General features: G+C 38.3%; 1 protein-coding gene and 2 pseudogenes across 1 annotated transcript; 1 reads left to right on the forward strand and 2 right to left on the reverse strand.

Moving 5' to 3' along the window:
• Positions 1 to 919: 919 nt before the first annotated feature.
• Positions 920 to 2,018, reverse strand: LOC149044896 (uncharacterized). Its single transcript, XM_089206870.1, has one exon. The coding sequence runs from the start codon at positions 1,886 to 1,888 to the stop codon at positions 1,055 to 1,057; it is 834 nt and encodes a 277-aa protein (XP_089062996.1). The 5' UTR covers positions 1,889 to 2,018; the 3' UTR covers positions 920 to 1,054.
• A 435-nt stretch (positions 2,019 to 2,453) lies between these two features.
• Positions 2,454 to 3,879, forward strand: LOC113673577 (uncharacterized; annotated as a pseudogene).
• A 7,848-nt stretch (positions 3,880 to 11,727) lies between these two features.
• LOC149044897 (uncharacterized) lies at positions 11,728 to 14,033 on the reverse strand (annotated as a pseudogene).
• Between the last annotated feature and the right edge of the window lie 2,231 nt (positions 14,034 to 16,264).

Below are 16,264 nucleotides of genomic sequence, written 5' to 3' on the forward strand. Positions count from 1 at the left end.
TTGGAAGAAACAAATTGTGCTGGCTAATGCAATAGGAATTGATACCGTATATTTGTAAGAAGAACCTAGCTAGTAGCGAATGAGGTAACGTCACATCAATCCTGATCAAGTGATGCAGAAGGGAATTACCCGAACATGCACAGACTGATTCCATACATAATCTCTGCTGGAGTCTATATATTGCTATGTAGCTTCTTTAATCAGCGATTCTGTTTGTTTGTTTATTTGCTTTTATTTTTGTTTTTTGTTTTTGCTTTTTGTTTTTGTTTCTGTTTTTGTTGTTGTTGTTGTTGTTTTTAACTCTTAAAAACAAAGTCTAAAAATTTTGAAATAATGAGATTTTTGCGAGAGAAATTAATTCGCTGAAAATCTTGACCTGTCAAATGAGCCATTTCGGAGAAACCTACCCAGGTGACACGTGGAGTTTCTAGGAAAAATTTTGCATAACAGTGATTAGGGGATTCCCCAAACACCACTGGGTCATGACGAGGAAGCCATCTTTGATTACTTCAAGTTCGTTCTTCTTAGAGTATTTAGATAAAGTTCATTTGCGGTTTCCTCTTTTATTCTCTTGAACTTCATTTTCTAATGTTTTCTTCTCTCACTATAACATATCCAATAAATTTGTCAAAGCTGCAATAGGCTTGTTTTTCTAAGGAATTTGTTTGCTTATAGCCAGTTTCAGAAGTCCCTCGAAAGGTAGCTGATGGTTAGAAGGATCTAGCTGAAAGATAACGAAACGTGCGTCATTATGAAAATAATTTACAACGAGCTCTCTAAAATCGATCTCGAAAATTTTGGGGTTTCTTTACTTAGTAAATGACGTTCAGCTTGCATAATGTGATCAATTTAATCTAACAGCTATGACTGTAACTGTTTTGGTCGACAGATGATGAGAGTGTAAGAACAACACCGAAGCTTTTTCTACATAATTGTTTTTATTAACTGTTAGAACAAGGATTAAGAGTTTAAAAATACAAACTCGTTACACTTTCAAAAACAGAGAGTACAATGTTTGGAGCGGAATTAATACTTTCCAAAGAGAAGTCTAGAATTAGTTCTTTTGGATCCAGTAGATCTGCACCGCGGAGAGAAAGATGGCGATCACATTCTTTGTGATGAAGATGGACTCATTATTGTCTTTGTTGTACTTGACAATTACAACCAGTCGCATTGCCATGAAAGGCAAATTCACGAATACAATCTGCAAAAGATTTGCGAGAATAGCCACTTTGTCGCGAAGAGAGACGGTTCCCTTGCGATCGTTGAGTTCATTTTTCGATCCTTTGTCAGGAGAAACGGTCCCCTTGTGAAGTTTATTCTCCGCAATTTGTAGTAGAGTCAACAGAAAGCTTACGCACGCCGCTGCTATCATCGTATATCCCAATTCTTTTGGGATTCCGTGACTGTTCTCTCTCTCCTCGAGCACAATATCCAACATCTCGACGCTATCGACAAGATCTATTGTTATCACGACTGACAACGTCCAGGCCAGGGTTTTGTAGTCTTCGTGTTCACCCAAATCGCTCGCTGTATTCACCAGAATGAGAAAGGCAACAGGCGTGATGCACAGGATCACTTTCAAACAGGTCGGGCTGAGGAAATTGTCCTTGTCGAGTACGTCTCCGCACAACGCAAAAATGATGGCGATGTAAGGGATCAAACCGCAACTAATGTAGAGACCCCACGTGAGGAAAACTTTACGGAGTTCTCCACCAGTAGCCAGACAAATCCCATAGTAAATCAAGGAAGGAAAAAACAACAGTACTAAGGATATTAGATGTTTATCATCCCTGTACCAAACAGGAAAAGCTGTCAGGAACCCCAATTGGACGAACAGGAGAAGAAAGCCCAGAAAACGACCGACCAAAACCAATCCACAATCCATTCTTCGCTTTTCTCGTGCTGGGTGCTGGGTGCTGGGTGCTGTTCTCGTCGAAGACTATATAGTTTAAAATCTGCAGTGTCATCGTTTTAGATTTGGAAATTACGTGTCAAAACCACGTGAGATGGAAATTTTCCCGCAGTAGTTAATCTCTATTTTTGCACCAACCAATGATGCGATAGCTTCATGTGATCTTAATCCAGAAGCTCACGTGCACAGACTGATTGCATACGTCATTTGGTCATTGCTGGAAACTTGATATTCCTATGTAGCTTCTTCTGTCAGCATTTCTGGATTTTTCTTCGTATTTGTTCACATCCGCTTTTCTCGGAAAAGATGACTTCATTGTATTGCTCTTTCTAGGAAACGTTCTTGAATTAGACGTAAAGTTCATTTCCATGCAATTATTATAGCATCAACTTTGTTGTTGGACCTTCTTGAAGAAACACTTATCGTAGAGATGGCCTGATGCCTAGTCTAGGCCTCCTCGCTGGCTTCGTATCCTGCAGAATACAAACACAAAGATAGTTTCTATGGATTGGTTGTCTTGTACATACCTGCAGTTGGTTTATGGCTTAACATCATGTGCGACGACAAGAAATTACAGTGGTTATTATATTTGCTGCCTGGACGTGCTATATCGTTGGGTTCGTAGTCTTCGTCGTGTTTATATTTAGAGGTGACAAACCGATTGAAGATAACCTCGACAAAGCAAAATTCTTTGGTCAAAACATTCTAGAGACGACACTTTGCCTTGCCCTATTGATTCTGTTGTTGCTTTTAAGTACGGGAACGAATTCCATCGTCTACCGAGACCTGATCTGGCAGTTGTCTCTCCGAATGGCGTTGGATCTTTTCGATGAAGTGGAAATGCTGAATGTCATTATTGAAGAGAATGAATTCAGCCAAGTTGTTCCCAAAGGCTTTGAAAAAGCAATGCTTGCGTTTGTCTGTATCAGCTTTCTGCTGTCTCCATTACAGCTGGTCGAAATAAAGATAAGAGGTTCCAGACGGTGGAAAATTCGCAGATTGACACCTGGTTTGCGCACAACCTTACAAATAATCTGTGTTAATTGCGTATTTTTGGGGCTCCGTATGTATCTATGGCGGGGCCACGAGAAAGATTCATCCATTTTTATTGCTAAAAATGCTATTTTCATTTGCCTTGGTCTTTTTGAGATATGTTCAATCTGTGAGTGTTGCGTTTGTGACGATTACTAAGCTTGATTTTGAGTAATCAAAGCAGAGTACCTATGATCTGGATCATATTGTCGTAACGAATTTAAGAGACGTTTGCTTTTCAAATGGAACAGGAAGTGTTCACTAAGTTTTTTTTCTTTGTTATTCAAAAGTAGTTTTCTACATATATATTCATCCATTGGAGTGAATTCGTCATAACCCGCTGGTTATACTCTAATGAGTTTGTTACTATATTCTAATGAGAGGAGCAGTTAAGAACGGTTGTGAAGATTTAGTCAAATACGTCTTCACCGCTAATAATTTCCCCATGAAAATTCCCAATTAACCGATGCTGCAATAGGTTATGATTTTCTTCGGATGGTGGTGTCTGTAAAGTCACAAAAATCAGCAAAAGACAAACTTAGCAGCGAATGAGTTAACGCCACATCGATCCTGATCAAATGATGCGAAGAGGACGGAATTACCCGAATCTTCCAGAAGCTCACACGCACAGACTGATTGCATACGTAATTTAGTCACTGCTAGAGACCTGATATTCTCTTGTAGCTTCTTTAATCTGCTGATCAGCACTATTTTTTTTTTTTTTTTTACTCTCAGTTACAAAAAAAATCCTAAACATCTAAACTAAAGAGACTTTTAATTCGCTGAAAATCTGGACCTGTCAAATGAGCCATTTCCGAGAAACCTTGCCAGATGACGTATGGAGTTTCTAAGAAAAATGTCGCATAACAATGATTCGGGGATTCCCCGAATACCACTCATTAGTAATTAAAAAATGACTTCAAATTCGTTTTTCTTAAAGTATTTGTATAAATTTCTTTTGCGGTTGCCTCTTTCATTCTCTTGAACTTCATTTTCCGTTATCTTCTCTCACTGCAATATTTCCCACAAATTTGTCAAAGCTGCACCGGGTCTATTTTTGTGATGACTTTGTTTGCTGATAGTCAGTTTCAGGGGATTCCTCGAAAAGCTATCTGATAACTAGAAGGATCTAGGTGAAAGATAACAAAACGTGCGACATTATGAAACTAGTTTCCGACGACTTCTCTCAAATGTTGGAAATTTTGGGGAGTTTCTTTGCTTCATGAATTGCGTTCAGCTTGCATAAAATGATCAATTTGGTCTAGCAGTTATGATTGTAAACTGTTTGGGTCAACAGACCATGAAAGTTAAACAACAACATCCGAAAGATTTTTTGCATAATTGTTTTTATCAACTGTTAAAACAAGGCTGTAGAGTTTAAAAATACCAACTCTTTAAATAAAAACCGAAACAACAAATAACCGAAATAAATAATATTTCGCAAAGAGAAATCTTCTCACAAACACAAATGTTGTGGTGTCACAAACAGGCCCTAAAGCGATGAATGAAACCTTTTTTCCTCGTCAGCACAACTTATAAAATACTTCTGTTTTGATTTTGTATAAGGCGCAATCACCGCTTTTTTACTACGCGAAACGTATCCATCAATGTTGCCGAGGTTGTTTCCACCATTTTGTAACAGGGTCAACAGAAAACTCATGCAAGCCATGACGATCAATCCTGTCCCAAACTCTTTCGAAATTCCGAGACTATTTTCCTTGCCGTCGATTACAATGGCCAAGATAACAACTCCACCGAAAAGATCGATAGAAAGCTGAACTGACAACCGATGGTACTCTTGAGATTCGTCCAGATTTCTGGCTGTATGTGATTCACTAAAACCGAAAAAACAAAGGTGTTATGCAAAGAACCACTCTCAGACCAGTCCGGTTAGTTATCTTTTTGACAACCCTGAGAAGGCATTACTTGGCCGCGGGTTAATACGAAATTTATCCTTAAGTGTCGACAATATCTCTCACTCGTGAGAGATACTATAAAATTGTATTCACCAGCAGGCAAATTATGTTCCATTTAGTCAAGATTTATCCTTACTGAATACGTATTTAGACCAAAAACAATTTTTAAACACGTAAGAACATCGAATGCAGAGAACATCAGCACATAAGATCAGTTCGCAGAAAAGCTACTTCAACCTCCGACTAGATATAAAACACGTCCCCATTCCAAACATACAGCAAAGTTCGGTAAAAATAGTTTATTACTCTACTTGCAGTTCTGATATGTACACACGGATAGAAAACACTGTATTCCCAAAGAGCGCATTTCAACTGTGTTTCCTACAAAAAAAATCCAACGTGATCACTACTGCCAGCCAATCATCGAGCACTTTTCAATTGAGTATCGAGAAACAAAACCAAAGTAATCACAACTACCAGTCAGAACAAAAGCTAACCATGATTATTAGCCAATGAGAACTCAAAGTAGAAGCAGGCAACCTCCTTGAAACGCGGTAAAGGCGAGTGACCAATTGATTGGTTTTAGTTTTTGCATTTCATTGGTTGAGATTGTGACACAAGTTTTCTGGACCAAGCACACAACGAAGTAAGGCAAAACCGAAGCAATCCAACATCACTTTCGATACTCAGTTGGAAAATGTTCTAACAAAGTTAGTTGGTTATCCAGATTTTGTTCCAAAATTGAAACCGTCTGCAAGAAAAAGTGGCTCAATGAATATAACATCTCTCCCCCACACTGAAAAATGTCTTTAAAAAAATCAATTATCATCGCGTTCAAGCGTGAGCTAATACAAATCCACGTTGCACGAATTGTTTGCCTCGTCTCTTTACAGCAAAAAAAAATCGTACGAGACTGTTCATGACTTCTTTCCCGATGGAGGCCATGAACTTGATAGTCAACTAGGGCCACACCCTTTCGCTCCTTTCCCCCCCAGCATAAGTCCCCCTTCAACCCTTGGTATTCTCTCCAATGCTGGGCAGCATGATGGGGTCATTAACAGGAGTGCATCCCTGCCCCACCCACGAGGCTTTTGGTTTCTAAAATAATTCCTTGTTCAGAAATATTTCCACGACAAACCTGTGTTAGCACATCCAGCTGCCCCACAACGTGCTCCAATGTCATGCTCAGTTGTGGCAAAATATCTCTTCTTCCCAGGGGTGTGGTGAGGGGAGGCTATGTAGCTGGAATGCCCCCAAACCATCAGCCTCCCCAGTCTGCCTTAGTACTTCATCTAATTTGCTCTGCCTCTGAAGAATGAAAATTTGCATGAAAACATCTTGGTTAATTTTGCTCTTAAACTGAACCAGGTCAGGTGAAAAGAGGTTCTTGTAAACTTTACATCTAAGCCATCAACTGATGCAATCTGGCAGAGTCAAAAAATAATCCTCATATTTGCAAATCAAATGCAATTTGAGAGAATTCATTCACACTGCATTCAGTAGAATTTTGTTTCAACAATGGTCGATGCTATATACAAACCTAAAAGATAAGCATTGTAGAACAGTTCATGAATACAATGGAAAATATCCTATAATATCAGTTATCCATTCAATCAATCTACATTTTCATAATACTTAAAGGAACTTTTTTATGAAAACTTCTCCATACGTAAAATACTTAAATAGAAATGCCAACTTGAAGCATTCAAAACACTCCTCAGCGTTTGGACGGTTTCTAATCACATTTCAAATGTCATCCTCCAAAAGCTACTAAGTACTACGGAGTTATCAAATGTCTTCAGCATAATCATACAAGTTTCGGTCCATATGTGTTAATTTAAAAATTTGATATAAGAGCATGCTCCATCTGACGAGCGAACTACTATCATCAAACCTAACTAAAAGTCTACCAAAATATCCTCAGGGAAAGCTATATTTATGCATGCTGAAAAAATGTAAAGCTGATAACTAAAAATCATCCACGCATAACAATTTACACTAATCAGTGCCACTGTGAGTTATTTTTCAGAAATGTCTTTTTTTGCCCTCACGACACTCTCAGGTCTTTACACGGTTAAAAAGCTTAATCTCGTCTGAAATCGATTTTGTGGTTAATCAAAACTATAACAAAATTATTGAACGTGATTGATTTGAGCACCAATAGGACAGTGTATGCATCATGCTTTTAATTGGACAGTTGAATAGAACAGTTAACATGTCGTGTCTGTGTAAATAGACACTGCGTGTCATGAGCACTCGATGTTGTTGTGCATTTCGACGATTTGACGGTTCGTATTTTGATGAAAACGTATAACCGATGTCTAATTGCTTTCTCAAACCCGTTATGGACAAATCGGACTCTCGCTTTACGCTGTCGTCCAACTTTGTCAATCACTCGTATCATTACAGACCGTGTTGGACTCTACTTGGTACTATTACCATAACTAATTTACAACATAAACAATCACATTACCAAAGTGATGACTCAACAACTCTTTGAACTCTCCTGAAAAAATTAGAAAGCAAATTGCTGATCCTAGCCATTTTCTTTCGCATTCTCTTGCGACACATGCCATGTCACAAGTTTACGTAAATTAATAAAATAATAAAACGTATTATATTAAGATATTCGGAAGAGGTTTGTTTTTCCAAATTTTTTCATAAAGTTCTCTGTCTGTACATTCTACTGCTGTATTCGGTGATTACATTCATCTGTCACCAGAATCTCGTCATCGTTGAAGAATGTGACGTCGACTGGTTCGTCAAACTGTCCATCCATGTGTCCTCGACTACCAAGTTTTCGCGCAAACTTTCCTGCGTTGTCAAATACCTGGATACAGTGACCATCCAAATCAGCCACGGCAATAACACCTTTACTGTTCACTGCAATGCCTGCTGGACTCGGAGGCATTTCTCCCGGAAAGTCCAACTTGCCTATAATATTTAACTCTCGTACTTTTACAAGAAATGACAACGGACTCCTGACAAGTTTTTGTACATTTATCTTTACTTCCATTCTATAAGTACCTAGTACTTTCGCTGAAAAAACTTTTCCTGGAAACGTCCATTTTGTTTATCACTCCTCTCCAAACTCCTCACCTGATCAGCAGGGTTCATGTGTGTTTCAATTCGATCTGTGTGCTGAGTGTTTCTGATCCCTCCTTCGCTTCTTTTGGAACAAATTAGTAGCTCTGCTTCTACACCAGCTTGGACTTCGAAGTCTTTACTCAGCAAACTTTCTTGCACTAGGGCTAAGACAATTTGTACCTTTAGAAAGTTTTAATTCTCTGTTGGTGTTCCTTGATGAACTCCTTGTATTTGAGTATTATTGTCTATTGTTGGAGACATATGTTTTTTCACTCTGATGTAATAGATTCAATAGCTGGTTCACAATTCTGTTTGTACATTTTCTCTTGACTTGCGTATTCCTGGTCCAGAATAGGTTTCAATTGGCGCTTTCATAATGTATCTTGAGGCTTGGCATTCCATTGCAGCGAGGAACATCGCGGAGAGGTGGAGAGAAGCCTTTCATTGACCAAATCAGAAATGGAAGAGGAAGGAGTGGATGCGGCCATAGCAGCATAGATCTTCCAACTTCTTGCTTGTTTCGAGAAGCTTTCATTCAAAGCAACCCTCTCATTTCAGTACACGATAGAAAAAAGAGGAAGAAGCTGTTATATATTAAAGTTCACACGGCAACCAAGTGGACAATCAGACATGGTTTGATGCTACTCTGGTTTATAGATTTAATGAGTGTAATCGAGGAAATTACAATTCATAGACCCAACGTTTCGACACTCCTGTCTAGTGCCTTCATGTCTAGTGCCTAGTGCCTAGATCACCCCTGATGAAGGCACTAGACAGGAGTGTCGAAATGTTAGGTCTATGAATTGTAACTTCCTCGGTTACATTCATTAAATCCGTAAACCAGAGTAGCATAAAACCATGTGAGAAGCTATTATATTTTTCAAATTTAACATGAGTCTGAAATTTTACCTTTCCATTTATAAAGTTTTTGTTACAATCACAATTTTCAGATGGAAACCAAACGGTTTAGTACATTCAGTGCGGTTCGGCCTTCGGACGCCAAGTTGAATGTATTATTGTTGTCTCAGTAATTTGTCATATAAACGTGAATCTGAGCAGCGATTGGTTACTACTTTGTTTTGGTCTGGGTCATCCGAATCTGATGACTATCCCGGACTGTTTATTAAAATAAAGCTTCCTTATTGGCTGAGAAAAAGATGCGATTTAGAGATAAAAGATGCTATTTGTGAACAAATCGCACCAATGGGAACACCAGGAACACCAGTGATTTATTACATCCAAAATGGATGTAATAAAAACTAATGTCTTATCTTTCCCCTTCCCCCGTTTTTGAAACATATTAAAGTGTGATTTTTTTTTTCGGTTTTGTGCTCCTCCTGCAGGGCGAGAACGTTCATTCAAAAATTAAAGCCGCCGGTTCTTTTTATCGAAATTGCATAAATATTTTCTGTGCCAATGTCGTTGTAGAAATCAATTTGGTGTCGATTACATAAAGAAATGGAGGAACGGCGACTTAAAGTTTGTACCTTTTCATATTTATTTTGGGTGACATCAAGAGGCATAGTTTTATATGTGCTAATACTCCACAACCAAAATTAAGTAGAATTTATCATATCGATTTTGAGGTGAGGGCAAAAGAAAATGGTGCTTAGACTAAGAACTTTTTAAAGTAATTAAAATAGTAGACGTGATGGTTTGAGAAGGAGAAAGGTCGAAGTCACAGAGTGACTTTGGGAAATGAAACGAAAAAACAACTTAACTCTTGTATCGTGAATTTTTTACCAATGATTTTTCTATCGTTATTTAGGCCACAGTTTACTGTTATTAGCTGCTTTATTTTTCATGCCCTACTGTAGGTTGGGTGCCTTTTAGTCCGTTACCTGATCCCTGCTTTTCTTTGTCAACTAACAAAATTGGTCAAGCGGTGGTAACGTTAAATAAGAAAGAAGAAGAAACAACCGTCTGTATAGGCGGGCAAACTCATTTCTGCTTCACTTTAAGAAACACGGCATTGTATCGATCTAAGCGGCTTGAAATATATGTTTGGGAGCAATGATACATCGATGCATAATATGCATGTAAACAACCTTGTTAGTTAGTAATTTTGTTACCCGTGTTTACCGAGACAGAAACAGACAGAAAAGGAGTTTTGATAATAGGGTACATAAGGTTAACAGGCTTTCTAGGAAAAGTTGAAATCCGTTGGTCTTTGATAATTTTTTTCCGAGAAACGCAGGAAATTGGTTCAAAGACGCGTTGTTAGAATGATTATAAATTTGAAGTCCTCATTCCGGGGTGAATGGAGTTTCTCAGTGTATAAGCAGTCCTTTTAAGTCTACAACAATAAAAGCAATTTGAGTTTGAAAGTGGCTCGTTCGCTGTTACCTTGGGTTGCACGTGCTGCCTTCTTCATCGTGATGATACTTCAGTATATTTCCTTCGCCTTCCATCCAGCACGCTACGAAAATCAAAATGGATGGTATGCTTTACTTCTTCTCTACATCCCGTCATTGACTCTCTGGTTTATCGTCGTGTGCAATGACACCCTCATCACCTAGGTATTTTCCGTTTGGGGTCTGTACGTATAGCTTGCTTTAGTGCCCATAATTGGAGTAGTATTTGGGCGAATGGAGGACAACATCGAAAAGAAGTTGTTCTTTGGACCAGATGTCTTGAAGATGACCCTTTACCTAACTCCGCTCCTTTTGTTGTTGTTGCTTAACACATTTGAAATCGAAAGTAAAACAGCGAGCTCTTATTAAAGCTAGCCTTCCAAATGTCGTTAGATCTCTTTGACAGAATTGAAATGCTGAAAGTTATACTGGAGGGGAATGAAATTGGCATTCCCAAGGGCTTTGAGGCAGCTATCATTCCTTCGTGTGCATAAGTTTTGTTCTTTCGCATTTTCAATTAGAGGAGAACAGGATTTCGGACAAGTCTATTTACAAATATACAGCCATCGTCCGTATCACCCTTCAGATTTTACTCTGTAATTGTGTTTTTAGGCCTTCGTTTGGCTCTGTTCTTTAAGTTCAAGAGAGATGCGTCAATTTTTATCGCCAAAAATGGCATTTTGATCACTCATGGGATTTTGTAGATTTTCCAGTGTTGTAAGGATTAGTTAGGAAGTGTAGGAACCAAGAAAGACTTAACTTTTCAATCAAAAACGCTATCACATATTCGACAACTTTAAACCGATTTTGGTTTATCCTTTAGCCGTTCGTCGGAGTCGAATTGTACGTTAAATTTTTTTTTATGTCACTTTACGTAGACAAGAGAAGGGAGAGGGAGGGGAGAATAGTGACATTGACACCCTCTGTTAAGTATGTTTACATGAAACAACAGCCCCTATCCCCTCCCCCCTTCACTCTCGCTAAAGCTTTATAAAGGAAACAGATTTGCTTTCTTTCTTTACTTTCTAAGCCCCGCTGAGTTTTCGGAAAGCCTGACCACGCCTGCATGGGTTGCTTAAAATGCTTCACTGGAAGGGTTGAATACATGAACCTGAAGTAGTTAATTAAAGAAGTTGCAGAAAGGGTATCTTGGGATAGGCTGTTATGTAGAATAGAGTTCCATTATTCACGAGGAGAAAAAAATTGAGGCGAAGGTCATGTAGGTACACCTGATACAAAAATTAGCTGCCATTTCAGCGTAATTCACAAGCCCCAGAAAAAAATTTCAAAAATTCTTTCTATCATATAAAATTGTAAACGACTGGATACAACACAATAAACTGATCTCTGTAAGATGTATTTGAGATACCTGAAAAATTAATTGTAAGCTTTATGAACAGTTTGCAGAGAGGAAAAATAAAACCATAGAACATACAAAAAACAGTCTACTCAGATCAGGTTACAGAGACTAATTAAAGTGGGAATTTGTTTCTTGCAAAATGTAACACAAATATAAAAGTGCATTTTGAGATCTTAACGTGAAATCGAGGAACTACAAAAATGTCCCTATTTTAAACTAGTCGGGGTTCTTGTCCAACCCGACGTAAACGGCGTCGATTACGACGAATTTCCAAAATGGAAAGTACTATTGCTATGCCATTCTTAATGAAGATGGACTCGTTTTTGCCAAACACAAAGAACACCACCGCACGAATAACTAAGAATAGCAGATTTACTCAAACTATTTGAACAATATTGCGGTATGGAGCGCTACGGAAACGAATGTTCCACCCCTCTTCGGTGAGTTTGTTTTCTGCCATTTGCCAGAGTGATACCAACATGCTGAGGCAAGCCAACACGATCATTTCTGTACTGAATGCTTGCGGTATTCCAAAGTCGTGCTCTCTTTCTTCTAACACGATATCTATCATCTCGATTCCATCGAACAGATCGACGGCCATGGGAAAACACAACTCGGAAACAATCTCTCTTTCTTTATCATTTACGTCTGAATCATCGAGATCGCCTGTTTAGCAACAGTAGTAGCAGAAGTGGTGTGATGCACAGAATCATTTTCAATACATTTGGTCCTAAAAACTCTGTCTTGTCGATTCTATCTCCGACGATTACAAACACCATTTCCATGTTTACAACCAAAGCCACAATGCAAAAAACCCAAATACAAAAGAGGCAGCCAAGGTGCAGCGCTTTGAATAGTAGGCGAAGAATCCAAACAAAAACTGCTGGGCCGAAGAAAATGGTCGTGAGATACCAATTGGAACTGCCTTCATACCTCGCGAGATAAGCAGATAAAAATAAGCACTGTGTAATTATCAGACCGAAGAAAGCCAATCGCCCAAGCCATGTTAAAAACGAAGCCATAATTATATGTATGAAAGCTGTTTGAAACTGGAAGAAGCAAATTGTGCTGACTGATACGATAGGAATTGATACCGTATATTCGTATGAAAAACTTAGCAGCGAATGAGGTAACGCCACAACGATCTTGATCAAGTGATGCAAAAGGGAATTACCCGAACATGCACAGACTGATTCTATACATAAGTTGATCGCTGCTGAAGTCTATATATTTCTATGTAGCTTCTTCAATCAGCGATTCTGTTTCTCTGTGTGTTTGCTTTTGTTTTTTGTTTTTGTTTTTGTTTTTGTTTCTGTTTTGTTGTTGTTTTTTTAACTCTTAATTAAAAGCAGTCTAAAAATTTTGAAATAACGAGATTTTTGAGAGAAAAATTAATTCGCTGAAAATCTGAACTTGTCAAATTAGCCATTTCCGAGAAACGTACTGCAGGCGACATATGGAGTTTCTGGTAAAAATGTTGCATAACAATAATTAGGGGATTCCCCGAACACCACTGGGTCATAATGATGAAGCCATCTTTCATTACTTCAAATTCGTTCTTCTTAGAGTATTTATAGCGGAGCTCGCAGAGCGTAGCCCCATAACTATACGAAATAGTAGTAACCATCAAGCCGAAAAAATTTGGTTGTACGATCGTACGACCGTACGACCGTACGTATGTTTTCATGCTTTCTACTCGATTCGTTCGAACTTCAGGAAATGGTTTGTGTCACAAAACATGGAGCCACTTTCTCTTCGCTCAACATCTCGAGGCGTTATGATGAACATGCTTGCGATACGATATTTTTTTCCTTATGCTGGAAACTGAGAAATTGATCTCTAAAATTGGTACTCATCACATTTTGCAAGAAGCGTCCGAGCTGTGATCGTGCAATTAAATGGGGTTCTGGCAATTTGACCTCACAAGCGCGCTGGTAAGCACATGGTTCGCGTAAATAATTGTTGTTTACAGTTATCGAATTCAAGAGCAGTTTTTGAGACTCTGTTCTTTAACCTACCTGGATATTTTCTGTTAACTTCGTTGAGGTTTAGTCTCGGAATTTTATAAGCGATTATGAATGGTAGATTCGTATCGGCACTATAATTTAGGGAAATTTTGTCAACACATTAACAGTCTACAATTCACGAACCATTTCTGTAACGTGCTTGGATATTCTCTCTTGAAGTAATTGAGTCACACCCTCGGAATTTCAATAGTAATTAAGAACGACAAATCCATATATATAGCACAAGTGAAGCATATTTTAAACTTTCATACGATTGTAGGAAACTATACTTAATTTACTCTCGATAAATTGACCTGGTATAACTCGATGATTATTTTATTATTTTGTAGCCCAAAAGCCCGGCTTGTGACTATGGAGGTACTGAACTTGATATATTTGATACACAAGGCACCCTTCAGGTAGGAAGCATATCAAACTCACGGGGTACAAATAGTCTTAACATGAATATAGTGACCACGCCCACTTCAACGCTCTACTCAAATCGAGTGTAATTTTCGAACATTTTACCATCGTGCGGATTCTCTACGGAAAAAGCATTCAATGTACCTCTGAAATATTAAACCATAATATTGTGGCTTTCTATTTCGCTAATTTTCTAACTTGAAGGTGAAGTTTTTTTTTTCCTCCGAGCGGTTCCGTGAAATTAACAAGGCGTTTTTGTTCAAAACACAACCGAGCGAAGCGTCTTGGGCGATATCCCTTTTACGCAAGCGCAATTTAAAAATATACGGCCAGAATCAAAAAGAGGAACAAATTTCCTTTGTTTTGATATGTAAAGTGTCGAACAAAAAGCAGATTTACCCTCGTCAAATGGCGTTTCAAAACAGCTGTATCTTCCTCTTTTTGATTTTTCCTGTTTTGTGAGCGTGAAAGCAGTAGGAGAGGGATCGGGAAACTCAGAAAGCACTTCGGGAATTAATCTGCCATTGTTAACTTACGAGATAAACAAGTAAGATTTGTGAAGTTCATCGCAGTATGAAGTCTAAATAAATGCCTTTTTTAGGCTTGTTCGCTGGATTTTTCGTAAACTTCCCTGATTAATTTTTCGTTTCAGCTCACTAATCTATACTATTTCAAAGCAAAGAAGTTTTCAGAGAAATCCAAGAGTCGGTCCTTTCAATAATTGTGAACAAAGTGTTTGAGCAATCAGGTATACGAGGTATAATAATCAATAGCCATATATCAGAAGTCTTCAGAAAGAAAATATTCTGTTTTTAGAAAGCTGTCAATAAGGCTAGTAATCGTGGCAATTAAATGCACTTCTTAGCAATTTGGAAACGGGCCCTCGGTATCGATTTAAGGCGTATTACAACGAGGTTGATGTACATCAGCTTAAAGATGAGAATAGCCAGTTGAGGGGAGAAAAAATAAAATTAGAAGGTCGTTGGTACAGGAGAAGGCAAAGCGATGCGAGTGGATAAAAAAGCCCGGGAAGCTCTACTCGAGAAAGCTGAGAAGAAAGGGGCCTTCTACAATAAAAAATTTATTCAGCTGGCCAAAAAAGTGATTACAAATGGGAAAAAAAGTAGAGGCCCAGCTAAGAAGAAGTTTAATGACTATTCTAAGCACCATCAAAAGAGAAATAAAAACCAACTGAAGGAGGAGTGCCAAACTACACTCTCCTTTCTTGGGCTGTACAATTTTGTTGCAACCAAAATTGAAGTCCTCAACACTGAGACTAATCAATATGAAACTTTCAATCTTGTTGGAGAGGGAGAGCTGCCATTTACAGAGTCTGACCCAAAGGCCCTTAATAATGATGACATTGATAACATAAATATGTGGCTCTACCTCAAAGATAAATTCATTAATTCAAATGAGGCCTGCATGAAATTGCCATTAAGGCTAATGATCTCCCCTAATATATATTCCATCAAGAAGCAAATTAATGAGCTAAACAGTGAATGGAACTTGAAACCAACACCAGGAGATGCTGAATGTGTTCAGTTAGGATTTTCAGAAAGCTTGCAAGAGCACATTGTTAGGCTTCAGAAGAATGGAGAAATCAATGATGGAGAAACTATTAAGATCAAGCTTAGTGGTGATGGTACAAATATTGGAAAGGGGCTTACAGTTGTCAACTTCACTTTTACTATTCTCCATGAAAAGGATGTGGCAATGGGTGTGAAGGGAAATTATATACTTGCTGTTATAAAAACTACAGAGACATATGATAATCTGAGAGACAGCCTAGCAGACCTTCGAATGGAAATGTCAAACTTAAAGGAGATAAGTGCAAATAATTGCGCCTATAAATTTGAATACTTTTTAGGTGGAGATTTGAAATTTTTAGCACTGGTATGTGGTTTAGGCAGGGCAAATGAGGATCATGCTTGTGTGTGGTGCAAGTGTCCCAGGGAGCAACGGTGGGACACAAGCAAAACATGGTCAATTAATGACCCCAAATTTGGTGCTAGAACTGTTGCCGAAATAGCAAGGTTTTCCACTGAAAAAGAAATTAAACTGTAAGGCACAGCCATTATTTGATTTTATACCTATGGACCATGTCGTCATTAAAGATACATTACATTTTTTTCTGAGGATTTCAGATGTTTTGATTGACTTGATCATAA

The sequence above is a fragment of the Pocillopora damicornis genome, chromosome 5 (genome assembly GCF_964200805.1).
Source record: "Pocillopora damicornis chromosome 5, jaPocDami1.2, whole genome shotgun sequence".
Lineage (NCBI taxonomy): Eukaryota > Metazoa > Cnidaria > Anthozoa > Scleractinia > Pocilloporidae > Pocillopora > Pocillopora damicornis.

What these genes read in the sequence shown, in the direction of transcription:
- LOC149044896 (XM_089206870.1), bottom strand. Translation starts at nt 1,888, where the DNA reads ATGGATTGTGGATTGGTTTTGGTCGGTCGTTTTCTGGGCTTTCTTCTC.